Below are 21,906 nucleotides of genomic sequence, written 5' to 3' on the forward strand. Positions count from 1 at the left end.
CCTGGGCTGTAATATAATGTAGATGTAATGGCCACAGACTGGAAGTCACATGATGCACACTGGCCCAAAAAAACAGTTCTCCCAAAAGAAGCGTAGTAATGATGTAAGTTTCACAAGCACTCTGACGTTTGTCTTTGTAGTAACGTTATTTAAGGCATTTGGTTGAATAAAAATAACACAAGCCTCGCAGTTAAAACTTAATTGATTGCCACGGGGGAAACTCACATTACAGCAGCACATGAAATACAATACAGAAAGATTAGATAGAAGAAATTGTAGGAAATGAGTTGGAGGAAATTAGTTGACACATTTTGTAGTCCTTGTGCAATAGTCCAGGGTCCAGAGCTGTGGACGATGGCGAAGGGGGAGGTAATTTTGTGGTAGGGCCTGTTTGGTGAGTACAGATAGCTCTTACTCAAACAAATGTGGTGCCACTTGTTCTCCAGCTCTCCTAATACAGCCGTTGTTTAGCCAAGGCTGGTTAATTAAGAGCCACCTGCGTTTGGGTTCATTTCCGGTGCTGCGATGCACAAAGCCGAACATATTGGAACAGGTTCAGTGGACTAGAATGAGCTCGCCCTTTGTGCCGGCCACCTCTTGTGTTCTATAGAGTGCGTAACCTCTTTGTAATTAGCTGCGTGTTTTGCTTGCCTGACAAGTACCAAAAAAAATAGATCAAAGTTTAACAGTCAGCTAATGTCACACTTGGGAGTTAATACTGAGACTTTTAGGGCTTGAAGAAATGCTGGGCTTGCTAAATGAAATGCTAGGTAATACTGACTTGCCAACAGAGGAAAGTGCTGTTGTATCACGTAATAGAAAATATTTTGTGACCACAGCATCTGCCCATGTGTCCTCAGGGAGTCTCGAGCCTCAGCTTGAGCTTTGCTGCGTCACAGCAGTGTGTCTGGCTTGTGACTGATTAGTCCCCTGGATGAATAACTGTGAGACTTCTTTCTAGTTGTGTATTTTCGCGCTTTAGTTAAAGCATTTCCTGTAGTCTACCATATCACTGTTACAGAGCAGAAATGAAGACTGCTGCTGTTTTCTGCTGTTTTTTTTTCTTTAGAGCTGAGTGAGATTGAAACTCCATTCCGCAGTGGCAAACAGGGTTGGGGTACTTTCTTTGTTGACTTCTCTCTCTTGGGGCTTTACTACTAAAGCACTTCCCTTTGTCAGAGAGAAAGCTTCTGTTACAACATTTAGATTATCATGCGAAAGAAACTGAAACTCTCTCTTAAAAAACCCAAACCCCTGATGTTATAGGACGTCTGTGTTGGCATATGCGACGGTAAAATAGTGTCCGCCTGTAGAGACTTGCGAGAGCTTTGGTGTCTCTGTTATATATTCTGAAGGTTGCAAAGATAAGCTAAACTGGGGAATTTTGGAAATATTCTAATGCGGTAACTTTTGGGAATTATGCAATTTTATGGGAATTAATGGGAATTAACAGGAAATTAGGGGTAATTTAGTAATTGGGGGTGAGCTAGCATCATGATAAGAGACTAAATAAATGGTCAATAAAATGATGCTAGCTATAGCTTTTTGCAAGTTAAACATTAATACCATACATCAAATATATTTACCCCATAATATCATCAAAACCTATGTCGCTTTATGTAGTCCACAGGCTCAAATGTGTGGCTTCGATAGTCTTGTACTTGTTCTATAAATCATGTGTGCATGTGATGGAGGAATGCACAGTACATGTAGGGGGTGTGGCTTCAATAGTCCTGCAGTAAGCAGTGTGCTATGTGCATGTGATTGAGGAATAGCTTACATATCAAATGCATGAAATCTAGTTGTTTTGGTCAATACTATAAATATATTTTCCCCAACTATATTTAAGTTCAATTTGGTAAATTCCTGGTTTATTTCCGTTTATTCCCATAAATTCCTTTTAATACCCATGGAAAGTTTTTAACTTTGAAAATTCCCATAATTTTGCAACCCTAATTCTGAGCATGCTATGTAGCAAATTAGGACTGGATTCTCATGTGATCGTGTGATCCAGCTGCCTCACAAGTTAATGTCATTTTGGCAGCAGGACTGCTTACCGCTTTCTCAAATGATGTGAGAGCGACAGTTGATAATGCAGCTCTAAAGTGGTTGCCAACCACAGCAGAAGATGTTAAACTCCAGTTGTTGAGAGGACAATATTCCAATGAAGTATGGTATTGACATTTTTAACCATTTCTTACATTAATTAATATAACAATTACAGTATCATCATACACTACCATTCAAAAGTTGTGAATCAGCTGCCATAAAAGCTTAATTCAGTAGAGTTAGATGGCTGATGGGATGCTCTATTTTTCTTAATGCTCTTCCATCCTTTTAGGTTGTAGAAAGTCCTTTTCACAAATTATTTAGTTTGTAAGGGTTGGCAAAAAAACTGTTGTGCAAGGAGAATAAAACGTTGTTCGCAGGTTCGACTGAACTGACAATAGAAAGGGTAAAAAGACACAAAGAACCTCTGTGTAACAGTTAAATAACAATATTAGGCATCACTGGTCATCAGTAAAAGAAACTGGACTCTGAGCATCAAAATCTGCAGATTTAAATAGGAACAAATTCCTGTTTCAGTGTCAAGTGCACAGCAATGCCTCTCACAAGCTCTAATTGGAAATTGGATCACAGAATTATTGGTGAACATACTGTATGTGTGACTGGCAAAGCACAGTTTGTACCTAATCTAACCGCTGAGTAGACTGCAGAGGGATAATAGATAAAGTGGTTCCCAAAATATTTAGAGCCCAATGTCAAGCACTGTTGTGATTCATTAATGATCTAGTGTCACTGAAGCCTTTCTGGACTGGCAAATAATCCAAACTCAAAGGTTAGTTGGGGGGAGAATATGTAATCTGCACAGTACACACAGTATTCTCCCCTGTCATTCAATGTAATGGAAGTTTTAATTTCTGTTGTACTGTTTGTAATTCTGGTAAACAGCCATTATGGAAGGAAAAAAGAAAAACATCAATATAATAGGTGACCCCAAACCATTGAGCATGATATACAGTTACAGTAATATAAAATTACACATACTGTGTGATGGAAGATTTTGGTCATATCGATCATATCTCAATCTAGATAGGACGCCTCGATCTACCTATTTGATTTCACAGGATGCTGCTCTGAAGTGGGTTTGTAGAGGCACGCTATCATGCAGAGATAGTTTCATTTAAGAGATCTGATTGGTCAGAGACATTTAACAGAAAACAGCGATTTCTGAAGCAGACCCCACTATATTTCATTGGTTACTATGACAACTGCGGGGACAACCGGGGGAGCCAAAGGGAGCTTTTTAGTCTGTGCTCCTGGTAACTGTCATATAAATGCTATAACAGCCTTGAGGAGGCTTTTTCCTGTAATCATGGGTACTTTGGTGTTGTTGATGATGCTCAACTGCAGCTTGTATCCATCACATCACCACCATACCCTTAATTGTGAGAGAGCATCCTCTGGCTATTATCTGTGCAGGTGGCTTGATACCCAGAGGGAAATCTGTGTAATTTGAAATTCTTCGGGGATGCAGCAGACACAGGAGATCACTGAGAAAAGTTGAAATTTAATGGCTCATAAATAGATGAAGCCATCCATGTCCAGAATGTAAAAAAAGGGGGCTCAGACATATTCTGAAATGACCTCTGCTGCACAATCTGTATTTGTAATTCTCTTTAATTGAGCTTACTGCAAGCATTCATGCGCAGTAGATGGAATATGTTTTCACGCCATTGCAGTTTTATCCTCGTTATGGTCTTGATGGGGATTTACATTCCCACTACTAACAGAAATGATAGTCAATTCTGCCTGATTGCTGAAACTGAAGGACAACAAGAAGTTTCCCACTTATCATTTTTGTCTTTTCTGCTGATGGAAATCGAGACACCAGTGCAGAAAATAGATAAATGCACATTAAATAAATACAAAGGCTGTAGCAAAACATGAATACTTTATCTGAATATGAATAATGCGCTCTTAGAAGATTATCCAGATTTATTCATTTAATCACACTAATATACACTAAGAGATCTCAAAAATGTTTGCAAAATGGCCAAGAGAGCTTTCAGATTTTTCTGTAGTAGTAGTCTCTTCCTGTATTTTATACAAAACCTACACCTTATAGAGAAAAATCATGCTATATGGCCCAGTACTGTTAAATCTTCCTGCTACATTTTCTCTGCTACAGTTACACAGCTTTTATGTAATCTTAGTAGAACCTTTTTCAATTTCGCTGCCCCAGTTTCAAAATGCAACACCACATGCAATACGCATGACTTAGTGCCGTAAAATGCTACGCACTTCTTGTGGGTGATCGTACCCAGAGTGTAACAGTACGAGGCACAGATTGGGAATGACAGAGGTGATATTCACCTGATGACTTGAAGCCAGTGTAGCATCAAAATTATTATTTTAAGGAAAAGAAGAAGAAGTTACACGATGTTGCCTGATTCACCTATATATTGTTTTCTAGAAGATGAGGTTCAAATACAAAACATGCTTTATTATGTGATGATTTAATATTATATTACTTCACTATGATGTAACTGGTTATATGTTCTAGCATGACATGGTAGTAAATGGTAGTAGAAAACAATCTAATCTAAATCTTTAGTAAGAGGCAATAATCAGAGACGCGAGCCTTTCATGGCAGCGACAATTAGACTAAAATACTTAAAGTATTCTAAAACTTAATAGGAAAATGGTGTGATGCAAGAACATACACCAACCTTTTGCCAGCACATCGAGTATAACTCAGACAGCACACATACACAGAAAAATCATTATGAGGACAGTAACGATAATCATGGACAAAATTGAGCGTGGCAGAAACCTAATGATTGATAATGATGCCTCCCTTAAAAAGAAGCCTCTCTCTCTCTCTCCTCTTCTCCTCCTCTTTTTCAGATGCCTCTTGGGGAATTAACAAGCTTGGCTTGTACACAGCATACGCACATAAGTAGAGAGGGAACAAGTTATACGATGTGGCCTAATACGTGGACACCTCTGTCTACATACAGTTTCAGCATGTTAATGCCCATGTGCACAAAGCCAGGTTTCATCGAGACTGTTTACTCATTTTGATGTGGAAAAAATTTGAGGGTCCAGTCCTGTGGAGGAGTCCCAGTCCATCCTGTGTGTGTGGTCAATCAGCTTGCCAACCCAGAGAGTCTATAACTTCTAGTTTACTCGTTCGGCAGAATCTGATTTATCAGATTAATATCCCCAAACTTAATTACTGTGTGGACCCAGCATCTAACTGGACAGGCTCCCAGGCTGACAGTCTAGGAGCTGACAGCAGAGCACTGGCCGGGCCACGGGAGGCAAAACTCTGGAGGTGTTTTTAGAATCACTGAGCTTGTCTCTTAGATGCAAGATGCTTCACTTGGGTTTATTTTCATTGGCCAACAGTTGTAGTGAGTATTTTTGTTCACTTCCTGCGTTCCAAGAGATGAGTTTTTTTAAAATGTTAGTTGAAGGCTTCTTGTTGTCTGCTGATGCCTTTAAAAATACATGGTTGTTATTAATTTTGGACCAGACGACATGAGTCATTTTGTAGGGTTGTCATACTTGCACGTTTCCTGCTCCAAACTATCATTATTATATCGGCCTTTAAAAACCCACTATCAGTCGGCCTGTACCATGTAGTGTGCTGTTTCCATCTACAGCACTAATTGTAGTAAGCGCCTTCTTATTACACTGCTCTATAGTATAGGCAACAACAGTACGCAGCCCCCTCTGTGTGTGTATATGTGTGTGTGTGTGCATGCACACTTAAATGATTGAGGGCCCATCAGAGTGGGATATTATTAACACAGCTGAGTGGAGAGCATTATCATGTTGCCTCTGTTGAAACCTACTGCTTACTCCCCCACATATACGCAGACACACAGGAGGCAGACACACACACACACACACACACACTTCTGCAGTCATTGCTTCCTCAAACCTACCCACCAAGCACACAGACGATGCAGATTCATGTGTTTTTTCTCTTTTCCCTTTTCATACACTTCAGCTAGACTGACTATCAGCAGCCATGCTAGAAATTCAGTTCTCTGTTTGTTTTTCAGGGAATAGATATCATGTTTTGGACTCTGTTGAGCTCCGTCTGTTGTGTGTTTGTGAATATTGTGAGTTTCTGGATTTATATCTTACCATTGAAGATCATTGCACCCACTCGTGGCCTAGCTGGCACAAACATCAAAGAAACAGACAGCTGAAGAGCAAGACCAGGATTCAGATTTAGAGAGAGAGAGAAGAGAAAGTACTTCCATTGAAGCCTTGTTTAAATGTTGATTATGTGAACATATCCTGCTGAGAGCACTGTGCTGACTGGGAGTAATCTTAATTATTTCATTTATTTTCATTCTTATGTGATGAAAAACACTTACATTTTCTCAGGAATATTGTGGCTATTGATATTGAACACACACACATCTCAATGTACAAGCGTAAGGAGAAATTGAAATGTAGTTAAGATAAGGTCAAATAACTTAATAATATTAACTGTTTGATCAGAATCAGGTTTTTTTGCCAAGTAGGTTTTCACATATAAGGAATTTAATAAACAGTAAAAAGAATCAAAATCAAAACAAAACAAACCACTCAGGGTCATGAGGAGCTTTTCCCATCAGGTCAGAGGCGGGATATAGAGGCACCCTGGACAAGTCACCAGTTAATCACAGGGCTGACACATAGAGACAAACAACCATTCACACTCACATTTACACCTACGGGCAATTTAGAGTCACCAATTACCCCATTAAGTGTATGTCTTTGGACTGTAAAAAGGAAGTTGGAGATCACAAAAAGAACCAAGATAGTAAGCCAAAATATACGCATTAATGTAGCTGACGTTAATGATGGCAAATGAATCAGGAGGTTAAAAGAAAATCCAAAGCTATATGCTTCTCTGACAGCTTTTTACTACATTTTGTCAAGTCAGGAGTTTATAAGACAGCACAGTTAGAAGGTTAATGTGCAAGCACTCTGTTCTGATATATAAGGTTGGCTGTTTCCTGAGCTTTTACCGAACAACAGAAGAGGTTCTTTTCTTTCCGAGTGCTGATGCCTCTGCATTGAAAAATGTGCCAACTTGGAGGTAAACTCTCCTTCGATTATTAGGCTCTCATTTGTCGGTCTCCTCTGGGGTCGTGATGAGTTCCCAGATCAGAGGCTCTTGTCTTTGGAGGAAGTTTGCTCCTGTTTACAAATCCAGGCAAACATGAACAAGGTCAAAGCAATTCTGCATGACAGGAGATTTTTCACAGCGGACTCGGTGAGTGTGTAAATGTAACCTGATGCCCTGTCTGAGAGGAAGATTAGACTTCAGCTCTTTTGAAACGTAAAAATATCCGGATGACAAATAGGGTAAGGCAAGGTTTTAATAAACTTTTGTCAGTGACAAATTTAACCTCTTGCTTTCATTCAAGCTGAGGATGATGAATGAAGCTGCAGCTCATGGGTACACAGGTAGTTTATCAGGAAGAATCAGTTGTCATTAAAATGACAATTAATTTCAATGAATTGAAACGAAAGAATGTTTGCGGTCAATAGTTGTCATCTCTTAAATCTTTTTTTTCAGACAGCACATTTCCTGTCTAATATAAAATATCGTTCAGTCAGTTTAAGATTTTGGGCTAAAGGGTTTTACTTGACGGTAATAATAATAATGTCTGTTTTTATATATGTATATAATGTATCATAAACTGTAGTTAGATGGCCAAAATAAAGACCAAAACATCTGCACTAAGCTCACTGAATAAAGCTCGATACAGACTCCTACTTTTTTATTCTGCCAAAATGAAACGCAATCAAAATATTCTTTTCATAGCTAGTGTAGATGAACCCTGGCATTTCAGCCCAGGATCCCCAGGATTTCATGTTTATATTAATGCCAATGCCAGAGTTCAGTATCAGTGAATGACGTAGTTTGCGACAGTGAAGGTTCAGGGGTCGGGATTGTGAATGAATATGTAAAGAGTTGTCCAGATGGAAGCCGTTAGTTATTCTATTTTAATTCAGTACAGCTTATACCTTATATCTTTATCGCTATAAAGTCTTTATCTGACTATAACAATGCCATTGTTGGTGTGAAGATATTGAAGCAACAAGTCTTTAAAATAAAATCTCAACATAAGTAATCTGTAATATTTAAGATCTAGTGTGTAGGATTTATTGGTGCCTAGCGGTGAAAAAACGAAAACTCTCCCATGTCTCACCCTCTCCTTCCAAGTATGTAGAAAAAACTCTGTGGCAAAATTCATAGAAAAAGCAAAAGGCCATATCTAGATGAGTATTTGGTTTGTCTTTTGTCTTTGGTTCAGCATAGCAGACTCCGTGGATATAGATATTGTGTAGATATGCAGATATTAAGGGTTTATTTTAAGACAACAAAAACACAATGTTTCTTATATTCAGATTATTCATGACTATTGAATATTGTATTTCATTCCTACAAATAAATACTCCTAAATCTTACACACTAACGTTCTTTTCTGATGAATATGTGATTAAAAGTTAATTTTTCCGAGCACATTCCCAAACCAGCATTACAAATACGACATTTGAAAGGCAATTTGAACTTGTTTTCTGAACAAGCCGATTAAAATGTGTCTTAAATTTTGTAACAACAGAATAAGACAGGTACCAGAATTGACCCTTGAGGAACACCTTGTTAGAATATATACAAAGAAGTTGGAACTATGTCAGATATGACACTTCCCAGCCTGAGACGATCTTCTAAAATATAATATACCATATTATAATGTGATATTGATAGGGTTAGGCAGATACCTAGAAAAATATAAAACCGACCTGTCCCTCTCAGATCCAAAGTGAAAAGGACAGTTTCTGGTGCTTTCACAGAGTCTTTTTCCTGAAGTTACTTTCTGAGCTGCTGAGCTTTAAACTTGCAGCCCCTCAGATCCTCTCAAAAGTCGGTGTTTATAGCTGAGAGGCAGAGCAGATTGACAGGTGATGGCTGAGATATCAGCGTGTGTGTTTCTGTGCGAGTGTGCACGGAGAGCATAAGATGAGAAGAGTAGCTGTAGGTTATTTATCTTCCAAGCTGTTGGCTGGGCTGAACTGTCTGCACCCTATAGTGTGTGTGTGTGTGTCAGAGGAATAGCACACAGATTTGCTAATATGTTTATCGATCCAGTCATCTGACAGTACTCATCTTGTTAGTGCACCCACCTGCTGTGCAGACCTGATCTGAGTACTAAGGCAGCAGAGAGAGTCGAGATGCATTAAAGAGAGGATTCACTATTTATTTTAAGAAACTTTTTTTGATAAACATTGTTGGAAATGTGTTCAAAGACAGCAGCTCCCAATTAACCGCTTTCAGCCGCATCTTCACTTGATGAACAAAGCTTTTCTTAATTTAATGAATCACTATGACCACATGCACTATCTGACAGTTTGACTGAATCCTTCATTTAATCAGTCAAAGAGAGACCTTGAGAGAAATATTTGTAGATTTCCTTTGAGTGACAGCATAGATTTATCTAGATTTAGTTTGGCTTTGACACATTAGAAAGATCTAATGCAATTCTGGACTGAATACCAGCGGAATAAAAAAAAACCTGACATACCGAGGAACACCACTAACTGTATATCCAGCACAGTATTATATCCATCCATACCGGTGTCAGTAATATACAGTGAAATATAACATTTAGATGAATGTGTGTGTCAGCTCCACAGGGTGCATTCTGTATTTCTGTCATCCTGTTGATCGATTGTAAAGAATCTCCACACCACTGACATTTTTTTTCCCGTCCGCGACAGACGATGTTTATTACCCCAAAGTGCATTTTGTGAAAAGGACAGACTCATTTGTTGATTGATGCTCAAAGCGATGCTGTAGATCACATCTTCGCTCCTCTAGTTTAGCGCGCAGAAAAGGTACATATGTATTCAGTTTCAGTTCAGGTACAGACAGCTATTATATTTCACATAGTTTATTCCTTTTTTTCATTGCAGAAATTTAAACTGCAAGTCATTTAATTAACTTTAATAATCTTGATAGTGCAGCAATTTGTGGTACTATGAGACGTTTAAATTGCCCTAAATTACACCGGGAAAACTGAATTATCTGGCAGAGTATTTCCTGTTTTTAACCATTTCTTTGTGAGGACAGTGTCGTGTGTGTGTGTGTGTGTGTGTGTGTGTGTCTGTAGTGAATCTATAGACTTAGGGGATAAATAGGAGACTGGTTGGTCCTGCAGGGCAAAGTTAAAGAATAACATCAGAGCTTCACACACTCATGCAAACGACACCGAACAAAATGGTCCAAATGGGGCCGTTCACCCTCCTAGATAGATCATTTCTTATTGCTATGGCAACTGCTGACAGCTACCAGTCACCGTTGTCATGGGAACAGTTGACAGGCTTGTAAAGAGAATAAGAAGACGGAGAGGGAGAGAGGAGGATGTAAGAGAGGTTAAAGAAAAATGGAAACGCATAACAAAGAAGGAGCTAGCACAGCAGCAGATTACACACCCCATGTGTTTTTAAATGGCGTGTTAAATTTAAATGTGTGTTTGGTGTTTTTGATAGTGGGATTCATTTTCCATGCTGTTTTTGAGACGTTTTGTCTTTGCCAGTAGATAATCAAATAAGCAAAGTCAAATGAATTTTTTTTATGTGAGGAGACTGCACCATTCAGATGCACACCGCTTCTGTTGAGAGGGGAGGTATAAATAAAAAAGAGATAAATGCTCACAGGAGTCAGAAAGAAAGATTAGGATTTTCCATCTTGGCTTGATCGTGCCCTCCGCATCTCTCCTCACTTCCTTCTACCTTCATTTTCCTCCCATGTTTTCCTCCTTCATCTCCTTCCTTCCCTTCCTCCAGTCCAGACTCCGCTCCACCTCACAAAAAAGCTTTTAGGCGATTAAAACGCAACCGAGTGGGTTGTTTTTATTGCCATTGTTCACTTTCAGTCTGCCACTGTGAGTGCTGATTGCATCTGTTTGAAATATAGTCTAGGAGGTTTTTCACTTCAGGGCAATATATTTCATCAATTCTCAGTGGAAAATCAACAGTTGAAGTGCACCAAAAAACACATCTACATCGAACTAATAACTGGGTTTGACAGTAAAAAAACAACAACAAAAAAACAACAACTCTAAATGTTACACAGCATTTAAAAGTAAATGGCATCAGAACACCTTATTGGCTGTTGCTGAGAGGTGATGATTAGATGGGGACAATATGTTTGTATGCTATAAACGTGTAGCTAGATCGGGGAGAGGGTTAGTGTAGCTAAGCACAAATCTGGAAGCAGGGTGGAAACCGCTAACTTGGCTTTGTCCAAAAATAAAAAAAGCAGGCTCGCTGTTTCTGTTTCTCTCTGTTTAAGCTATGCTAACTGTCTCCCAGCTCCAGCTTCATTTAACGGACACGGCTGTTTTTCCCAAAATACCAAACTATTTCTTTAATTTCATCATTCAAATGCAATGTTGCATAAAATTATTATATTTTTTTTTAGCGCTTAGCACCTGAGACAGACCCATTTCTGTCAGAGATTTGCAACCCTTCTTTTTACTGTCAGAAATTATTGCAACCACTTCAAGACCGCTCTGTTAGAATAATGTATCTGTTCCGGTGATGTCAGTTTTTCCAGTGTTGAGGATAAATGTCCAAATATCCATTTAGATTTAAATTTAGATTTGCCTCATAATCAGTACAATTTCTTCAGTATAAAAATAATCCAGATCTCCACATCTCTGGTTATGCATTTCTGACTGTACTAAGGCATTGGGTTTCCTCAACATGTTCTACTTATATCCTGCAACACAGACTCTCTAATCTTTAATATTTCAATACATATATTTGCTGTTTAGACATGCAGCCAACAAGACTCAGAGTCTACAGCCTTGCTAGCTACTTGCCTTGCTGTGTACTTAGGCATAGTAGTTCTTTGAGCTAAATTCTCACATCTGATGCTAAACATTTAGACATAAGCCTGCAAATAAAGAGCGAAAAGCAAACAAAGCCAGCTCGGGGGTTCAACATGTTTTTAGATCACATGTCTACGGATCTTAAATCTGTACTTCATTTGTCATTTTAGTCAATTGTGTCAACATCTTAATACGATCTTCGCCACGCTCGTAGCATTGGGGCCAGAAGAAATATTTAGTGTATATAAGTGTAGGAATATTTAAAGGCCTCATTTTTTGCCCTGTCTGTCTTTAAAGAGTGCTCATTGAAAGCTGAAGGGGTCACTATGTGTCCTTGAAAGTAGTAAAAAAAACAAACAAAAAAAACATCTTTGTTTCATTAATTCAGTGCACTAGAAAAAGAAAAGGCGGAGGATAGTTTGAGATTGTCGGATGTGAGATGTCTCAGATAACAAATGGTGACACTTGATTATTTGCACTGTTGGCTCGTGGCTACTGAGATCACAGAATCATAATAGAAGTTTCAGCTGGGTCTGCTTTTTTGTTACTTAATATGCCCAAATAAGCTTCTGTGTGGAGACCTACTAAGGCAGTGATGCCGTTTATATTTGGCAGTGGGCTCACACACACACACACACACACACAGAAACAAATATGCATGTACCCGCTCCTGTCACAAGGTTGACAGATTGAGGAGGTGGAGCTTAAACTATCCAGTCTGACCCTGGCAACGACATCATGGTGATGCAGCAGTACTCGTGTGTGTGTGTGTGTGTGAAAGGCCTAACTAATCACTTGTAGCTTTAAAGTGTACTGCAGATTTGATTAATACTTAACACATTTTTGTTTTTTCTTTAAGTATAGACACGACAATTAGCAGTAACATGTACACCGGCACAAGCAGGCACGCACACACACACAGAGAAACAGAGCAAGACTGCTTTTAAAATGAGGATGATGACTAACAGTGTACCATGTCCTGCTCCTTCCAAATGCTGCTGTCACATCCTGTAAATACAAGTGTACCATCTGTCCACCCAGCTCTGCTTCCCTGCCTCACTGCTGCTGCCGCATCTCAGCTGAGGGAGCAGCAGAAACCACCAAAGATGATTTATTTTTCAAGATTTCTTCAAGCAGGACAGAAAGTCAAATCGACACGGCACCTGGAGCTAAAGTTTCACTTTTGTCAGACAGAAAAAAAAAAACACTAATGGCATTTTTCTGATCAATGTTAAACTTCTTAGATGGGAGTTTTGAAACTATGCTGCAGATTTTACAAAGTAGGAAAACCAGTGGTGGGAATATATTCTTTCGTTTGGCTCGTAAAAAAAAAAAAAAAACTCTGTCTGAAGGTTATTAGAAGCTCCATTTCGACCACTGCTGTGTAAACAGTTTTTATATTTTTGATGTTGCCAAGCGTTTGCATCATGGCTTATGAAATAATGTTGTAGTCTGACTTCTTAAAGAGAAATTCTCTTTAAGTGATCTGTGAACAACTTTGTTATGGGCTAAGGAAAATATCTAGAACACCAATATCAAAGTTCTCAAGGATAAAGCCAGTGGCTGTTCTCAGGTTGTAGTCTATTAACTGTGTTGTAGCATTTCTGACTGCTGCCACTTTTGTGATGTCTCTGCTGTTTGTGTTGTTTTTCTTTTCTGTTTCGTTGATAGCAGTTGACATCCCCCCAAAAAATATGCTGGTAAGTTGTTTGCTTACAGCTGGCTGGATCAGTTCAGGTTAATGCACTGTTTTAGGGTTGTAAATTGGTTTGTTTGGTTTGAGATCAAGCTGATGTTTCGTCGTAAGATCTAGGTGAAGTGTGCCACCTTGCAGCTGTTTAACCAGCAACATCTGAAACCTGCCGTCGCCAGTCATCACTCCTGGTCTTCTCCTCTAAGCACCTTCCCTTTACTTCCCCACAGGCGTTGTCAGCCTGCTACCGCCGCACAGTCACAACTTACCAGCGTTGTTCTTTCAGAGCATTATGCGCTTGTCAGCAGAATCACTTACATTGCCGTGACATGACCGTATGCATGATGTCAAGGACTCTTTGCTCTTCAGGTCCCAGGGGGTGATGGCACTGAAAAGAGTTGAGAATTGTTACCTCATTGACAATTGCTAGCCAGTCGGTGTAGCTGGCTAATTCTGATGTTGATGCAAGAGCTGTTGAGACAGATGAGGAAGTCGAGAATAATCCAGAAAGGCGTGAAAAGGAAAAATCAAGCACCCCTCCCTACTCACCTCCCTTGGGATTTTTTTAGAAACTTGATCAATTAGACGAAACATTTTCAATGCCAGCACCATGTGGGATCTCGTCATCACCTCACTGAAATCAGGTAGACTATAAATACAGTCGTCACCTGTAGATGTGTTTTTTTTTTACACATAAACCTGTCATACCTTTTCCTTCTTATATATCTGGCTTACTAAAATGGCACGGCTTTCTAAACTCTCCACATAAAACTGTTATTCTTGGATAAAAATACCACCCAATGAACTTTTGCCTTCTTCAATCTCATCCCCTGACAATTCAAAAAAACCCATACACTGTGAAGAAGTATCAATGCTTATACTGACATTATGAAGCAGATCAGGTATTACCCACAAAGTGACCAAATCCACACTGAGTGCAGTTTCTGCCATAAGTTGCATTCATTCAGTCATGGCAAGCTGCTGACTGTTTTTTTTAGTGCCACAGTAATCTCCAGCCTTGTGGGATTGGGTGCCAACTGAACACCGTGATCTCTTTTCTCCTTATTCCCTGTGAACTTTCTGTTGTCAGCTTGTCGCAATTAAAAAAGAAAGAAAGAAACAAACCAGCTACATTTCTTTCCAATAAAAAGCAAATTGAAAAGAAGTTTCTAATTATTGTGTGTTTCCGCCCCCTATTGTCATGCAAAAATTGCATATTTATGCATTTGTTTTTTAATTGATACATAAAGTTTTCTACCTCAGCCAAACATGAAAATGTTATCTGATATTTTGCTCCCGGTTTTTAGTGGAACTATTTGCTATGGAAGAAACAGTCGATAAGGTGTTAGTAGGTAGATCCTTCCTAGCATGGCCCATACAGAAAGGTTTGTGTGAAAAGGATTTTCATTGCTGCACTTGCAACACATTTTCTAGTTTACTCAGCGCATACTATCTAAGAACTTTTATATCTGCCTGCTGCATGTCGAAGCTTTCATCCCGATCCTTTTCACAATGTGATCTCTAGTACATCCGGTGTTACAAAATAGCTTTTATATCCTGATTTAGCAGCAGGTTTTCCATTCCTACCTCCCCGTAAGAAGTTCCATTTGAGTGAATAATGGGAACACTCTCACTGCTGTAACATTTCTCTGCCAGTCTGGATGTCAATCCAGCATTGAGGAAGAATGGCTTTGGCTGAGGGCATATAGAGGAAACTGGGCGGTTAGTTGTAGCCATCTCATCTCAGTCCTATCTTAAAGAATTCAGAAGTGCAGCTTTTCATCAGTTTAATAGAAGAAATAAAGTCGGGTATTATCACTGTGGACTGATTCAGTGGTGGAAAAGCCTGTTTCTCTCTGAAAAGTCTTTACTGAAGAAATGTTCGTACATCTGGCTGCTCAGTGAGAACCAGAATGCATACTACCTTATTTCACTCTTTGTGTACAGGACTGATACATGAAATCATGAAGATAGGCTGTCGTGCAGAAGAACGAACATTTACTTTTATATTTCTCTTTTTTCTCTCTCTCTCTCTATTGTCCCTTTTTTGTCTCTTCCTGTCTCTCTCTCTCTCTCTGCTCCAGTCCACTCCACTCCACCTGGCAGCAGGATACAACAGGGTGAGGATAGTTCAGCTGCTACTACAGCACGGAGCTGATGTCCACGCCAAGGACAAAGGGTACGTACAAATAAACCAAAGTAAAAATAATAAAGAGGGTTTAAAAGGAGGGAGCACATTCTGAGTGTGCCAGAGCTTTGACCCTTTTGAAGAACTAAATTTATTATATTTCAGTGGCAGCGGTGGAAGCATGCAGGCCGGTTAATGTGTGATCAGCTGTGCTTTCCATGACTGAGACAGAAACAGGAACATTGGTTGCATCTGATCCTTGACCTCCTAAGCATTAGCATTTTAGCATTGTCATGCTGAGCCTCACAGTGTACTCTTAATCTTATCACAAAAGAAATAACTGATTTTGTTAATTACAAAGCTGTTTTGTGTTTTGCCCCCTCCAGTGGTCTGGTGCCTCTACATAATGCCTGCTCCTATGGACACTATGAAGTTACCGAGCTCCTGCTAAAGGTACACGCATGCTCACACATGCTATCTCAGTATTAACTTAAGCCGTAATCTCTATTAACAGATATCTGTATATGAATGCAGATATCTGTGGACAAGGGATCAAAATTGGGTTGCAACAGTCCGTGTGGAGAACAAAAAAGACAACGCATTGGACAAAACAAAGATTATAGGTTCCAAGCTTGCTTAGGCAGCAGCATTGAATCTGAATTAATATGATTATATTTTTGCTAATAGCAGAAACTGATAATATGGAAATTGGATCCCAGGAAATTCAGGTTTTCTTATTTCATTACCAACAAGACCGACATGTGCCACGTTTTAATAGTGTTTGGCTGTTTAATTCCCTTTTAGAAATATCCAGAATAAATTCAGAGAAAAGTCTTTCTTCTTTGTTGTCTTCCAGCATGGAGCGTGTGTCAATGCCATGGATCTATGGCAGTTCACCCCTCTCCATGAAGCAGCGTCTAAAAACCGAGTGGAGGTCTGCTCTCTGCTGCTGAGCCACGGGGCTGACCCGACACTGCTCAATTGTCACAGCAAAAGCTCTGTGGACATGGCGCCCACTCCTGAGCTGAAGGAGAGACTTACATGTGAGTGCGGCGCTTCATTTACATAAACCGCAGCTGCAGCGTACAGCACCGCTAACCGTGTCATGGAGCTGAATTAATGAACAGGTTGTTTAGGGAAGGGTGTATTTGTGACAGTCGTGTTTGGAGCTGATGATCTGGACTTATTTCTGAACTGAGTGTTTAAAATGTAAATCTCATTTTTTTTGATAAGAGAGCTGCTGTTTTCTGGAGCTGAAATCAGTGAATTATGGGTTTGAACAGAGACAGATGTTAATATCTGATAGCTAATAGTTCCACAGGCTGCTTTGAATCGACTGGTGCTCATTTCACATTTACTTAACTGGATGAAACACTGCACAAGGAGAGCGCAGACACGTCCATTATTTTCAGAAACCGTTTAGAACGGGAACAACGGTGAATTGTTACTGCCAAATGCACTTTGTGTGCAAGCTTTGCTTAGCGATAAACGATAGAAGAAGAACATAAAACCTTCATAAGACTAATCCTCCTAAGACAGTCCTCATACTGGAAACCCTTTAACATAAAATACTTCCACTGAAGCAAAAAGTGAATCCCACATCGTCAGTCTCATGCTCACACGCTCTCGTGGAAACAGTCGGAATGATTTGCCGTTGATTATCAAACCAAAATGCTAAACATTTGCTGATTGCAGCTTCTAAAATTTTAATTTTTGCTATTATTTTTATTAATATTATATCTGAGTTTTGGACTGTTGGTCAGACAAACCAAGACATTTGATTAAGTAAATTTGGCAACATTTCATAAACCCTAAAACAAAACCACCTTGCACTTTAGATGATCTAATATGTTGATGCACATGTTGGAGAAAACAAGCAATGCATAGGTAAATTCAAATAATCCTAGAAAATGTGAAAATATTCTTGCTTGTATGTGTTAATGAATGCAGTCATGTCCTGGCACAAAAAAAACGACACGTAGAGTTACAGAGGAAACACAAATGTGTTATTTTCCCACTCAGCTGTGAGTTTGTCATATTTATAGCTCACGCCTTTGGATTTCTTTCGTGCAGTAGCTCATTCAGAGAAGTGGTGTACCTTCACCTCAGGACCTGAGGACGACACACTTTTAATAAACCTTTCACTCCAAATAACCTTGAGCAGTTGTGCAACATGTTATGTTTTGATTTCAAGTTGAATCAGAGATGTATTAAGATAACCTTGCCTCAGAATATATTCTTACTCTTCACTACTTGTTGCTTGATTTAGTTTTTTCTGCTGTTAAACGTGTCATTTGTTTTCTTAACTGCGCGTTTGGCTGATGTACGATAAATTAATTACACACAAGAAGGCACCGCTATTCTATAAATCTCTTTATATCTGCAGCTACCACAGAGTCAAAGCAGACAAGCCAAGTCTTTGTCTCTGCCAGAAAGCTCTCCGCAACTCTTTGAAAGTCAATTAGTGAGTGAGCTCCCTCGCTGCCGCACTTTTGTAATGAGGCAGATCAAAACAAAAATCAAATTCTACATGAGTCATAAGCCATCTTAAGTCTGTGTACATCTGCAGGACTATTGCTCCTGCTGTTTGCTCTTTGATGAAGGCGTGTCTTTGAAATTGCGTCTCAGTGGGGCATTTGCTGCAATAACGGTATACCCTTCACAACAATGCACACCTGCAGCCAAACTGAAGATTGTTGTTTTCACCATCAGACTATTCTCTATAGTAAAAATATAGTAAAATATGTATTTTATGTCATATTTGGGTATATATTTTATAGTTCTAATTCGCTTAATTGGACCTAGAGAGTGTGTGTGTGTGTCTTTGTGTTTGGTGTAAGTATAGATGAAATTGAAACTGATGAAATTTTGTGCCAGCCTTTTTCTTTTCCTGGAGGAAATTATTATCTGACCAGTCCAGACTGTGAGAGAATAAAGATTAGTGCAGAGTTAAGGTTTGATTTATTAAGCCTTTGATGCTCCTGTTGTCTTGGATACTGATGTGCAATACAAGCTAAGTTAGATAAATTTAGTAAACCAAGTGTAATATTTTAAAGGAATAGTTTTGAGTTTTTGGAAATAAGCTTGTCACGTCTCGAGTCTTAGCATTGAATGTTATTGGTTGGTTGCTAGGCAACCACAAAGTAACAGCACCCGGCTGAGAAATAGTTCAGCACATAACGCTGAATATAAATTAAAGAAGTGAGTGTGTGTGTGAACAAGCGTTCACACACACCTATGGGCAGTAGCCTGTTAAGTGCATGTCTTTGGACTGTGCAAGGAAGCCGGAGTACCCGGAGAGAAGCCACGCAGACACGGCAAGAACATGCAAACCTCCAAACTCTCCATGCACGTAAACCTACCAAACTACTTTTCTCCTCTTCAGGCCGCTAAAAAATTCTTCAAATTAATCAATCAAAGAAAAAAAAATTAGCACTTTGGCTGAACTGTTCACAGGGCATGTCCACACTAAGGCGGCTAGCTGTGACGAGAGCAGAAAAATAGACATTGCTCCATTTTAAGAGGGTCAAAGTTTCTCTTGAATAAACTGCAGATGCTTCTTCTGCCGTCTCCCTCTTGAACACTTTCCCTTGAAGATGTAACCTCTCCGTGGTGTTCATATCGTTTATCTAAATGTCTGATTAGAAATGCATGAATGCTGCTGCTCGCTTGGTGGATAGGCTCCTTTTATGCAGCCTGAAATACTTTTGGAGCAAAATAGTTTGTTGTTTGTAATTTTCAGTTCTCGGGGGAATAATCACTTGTTTCCACTTCATCTCCAGCATACAGGCTGTTGCATCATAGGTTATTAGCTCGCTGGTAAAAACTTTGAAGTGATCTTTCTCTTTTTTTGGTATGCTGCAAGTGAAAGAATATATTGTTATGGCCGGATGTGCTCGTAACACAAAATCAACTCCAAATGTTGTTCAAAACTAAAGCTAAAGCTGTTTTCTGTCCCTGACATGCCGATATTCTGTGTGTGTGTTCAGATGAGTTTAAAGGCCACTCTCTGCTTCAAGCTGCTCGGGAAGCTGACATGGCCAAAGCTAAGAAGACTCTGGCGTTGGAGATCATCAACTTCAAACACCCTCACACACACGAGACTGCGCTGGTAAGAAAAACACACACACACACACACACAGATTGCCACACTGGTGGACAGATGCAAAGAATTTTTTTGTCTTTGTGTCTGTTAGCACTGCGCAGTAGCGTCGCCCCACCCAAAGAGGAAACAAGTGACGGAGCTGCTGTTAAGGAAAGGCGCCAGCGTGAATGAGAAGAATAAAGAGTGAGTACACACAAAATGAGTGACTCATTATTACGTTTATATACAACTCAGCAAAATGAGTTCAGTAGTTTTGGACTGAAGCTGCCAGTAGGTGGTATGTTGTACTAATAATCAAAAAGTGTAATGATTCACCATCGTCTTGGTTTTGTTTCTTATCATTTATAAAATTTCCAAAACAAAGTCGGACACTAGCTGATCGTGTTTTCCTGAAGGTTTATTGCATCTAAAACGGAAACCACATAAATAATGCAACATTGAACACTCACCTTTATCTCCTCCTTGCCTCTGCCTCTCTCTAGCTTCATGACTCCTCTCCATGTGGCAGCAGAACGTGCTCATAACGACATTATGGAAGTGCTACAGAAACACGGTGCCAAGGTAAACCACTGTACACAAATATGCCGTGTATCACCTCAACCATCAGCATTTCTATATTTTTAACAGAAACCAAAAAATGAATTTTTTAATGTTTGCCACCTCATCACTGTAGAAATGAAACACCTTGTCTTGAGGTCTGTGCTCTCCAGGTGCCCATCTAGCATCTGCTTATCCACACATGCACATAGATTAATATCACGAATGTTTATTTTTTCTGTTTTGTTGTTGTCTCCATGTACAGAGCCTATCCAAAGTAAATGCTTTATAACATTTAATGTGCCTTTTCTGACACAGCTTAAGAGAAAAATACCCTTTTAATGTCAGTGTTTCTGTTATATGAAATATCAACATTAAGCATCAGGTTAATTGTTTGTCAGACCTTCTTTAGTTATAGAGCTGCCATTTCATACTCTGCATACAGGCTGAAATTTATTGTAGAAGGAGCACTGATGTTTACACAGACCAGGATCAACAAGACATTGTGCATTCAGTTAACGTCGTGACTCATCTCATCTCATTACTGACAAAAGTGTGTTACTGTCGCTACTGATACTGACGCATGTACATATTCATATTAATATTATGCGCATAACAAGCATCTAGATATAGATATACAGGAAATATTCAGGACTGCTTTGTCTGGTTTGCAGGCTTTTCATTTGCTGATTCTTTGCAGAATATTTGGCGTATGACAGTTATGTATATCAAAACCATAAAAACACTGTGAGTGAAGAGTTTATACATATTGACCACTCTTACCTATACATGACACCTAGACATTACTATTAAACTACACTATATGTAATGTAATATAAGAATAAAAATCTTCCCGGATCATATTTTACATATATTCTTTTTCTATTAGTTGTAAACAAAGTTTATCACAGTCCACAGAGTCACTTTTATTTACAAATTTAAATATAGAACAGTGTATAGAACGTTTTTTGCCAGCAAAATTCACCCAGGCTTACAATAAACGAAGCTATTTGAGGGTCCATTACATCCATTTTAGCAAAAATAACTCAGGTAGGAGTTCTGAAAGCATCTAAAGGTGGATTTTTTTTTTTTAAAGAAGTCAAGCAGTTTAGGGGGAAAATGTCATACCTGAAGATCCTCTGAAATTTCATAACACAAAGTATTTTTGTTCGCAGGTGAACGCCCTGGACACGCTGGGTCAGACGGCGTTGCACCGTGCGGCGTTGGCGGGCCACCTTCAGACCTGCAGGCTGTTGCTAGGATACGGGGCAGACGCCTCGCTGGTGTCACTGCAGGGCTTTACTGCTGCTCAAATGGGAAATGAAGCCGTTCAACAAATACTCAACGGTAGGCCCGCCTTTGTGTGCGTGGGTTGGGTGGCTGGCTGGGTGTGCAGATGTGTAGGTGCTGTGTTTTGGTTGCTATGCACCAGCTAGCAACAGTGGGATTAAGTGAAAATGTTTTTAAAAGGTCCGTATTGATAGTTTCAGACTGTAGGTGAAGATTCAACCAACCAATCAACAAACAG

At 39.4% G+C, this 21,906-nt stretch overlaps 1 protein-coding gene across 4 annotated transcripts in view; it reads left to right on the forward strand.

The window, feature by feature from the left end:
- The window catches only part of tnksa (tankyrase, TRF1-interacting ankyrin-related ADP-ribose polymerase a), an 82,239-nt gene that overhangs the window by 33,338 nt on the left and 26,995 nt on the right, over positions 1-21,906 (forward strand). For all 4 annotated transcript variants that reach the window (XM_027278584.1, XM_019260142.2, XM_027278585.1 and 1 more), the window contains 7 exons: positions 15,693-15,787; positions 16,123-16,189; positions 16,593-16,779; positions 19,726-19,847; positions 19,933-20,024; positions 20,324-20,402; positions 21,554-21,725. In XM_027278584.1, the coding sequence (XP_027134385.1) occupies positions 15,693-15,787; positions 16,123-16,189; positions 16,593-16,779; positions 19,726-19,847; positions 19,933-20,024; positions 20,324-20,402; positions 21,554-21,725 (814 nt within the window). The remainder of the gene's footprint in view (positions 1-15,692; positions 15,788-16,122; positions 16,190-16,592; positions 16,780-19,725; positions 19,848-19,932; positions 20,025-20,323; positions 20,403-21,553; positions 21,726-21,906) is intronic.

The sequence above is a fragment of the Larimichthys crocea genome, chromosome IV (assembly GCF_000972845.2).
Source record: "Larimichthys crocea isolate SSNF chromosome IV, L_crocea_2.0, whole genome shotgun sequence".
NCBI classification, from domain to species: domain Eukaryota; kingdom Metazoa; phylum Chordata; class Actinopteri; family Sciaenidae; genus Larimichthys; species Larimichthys crocea.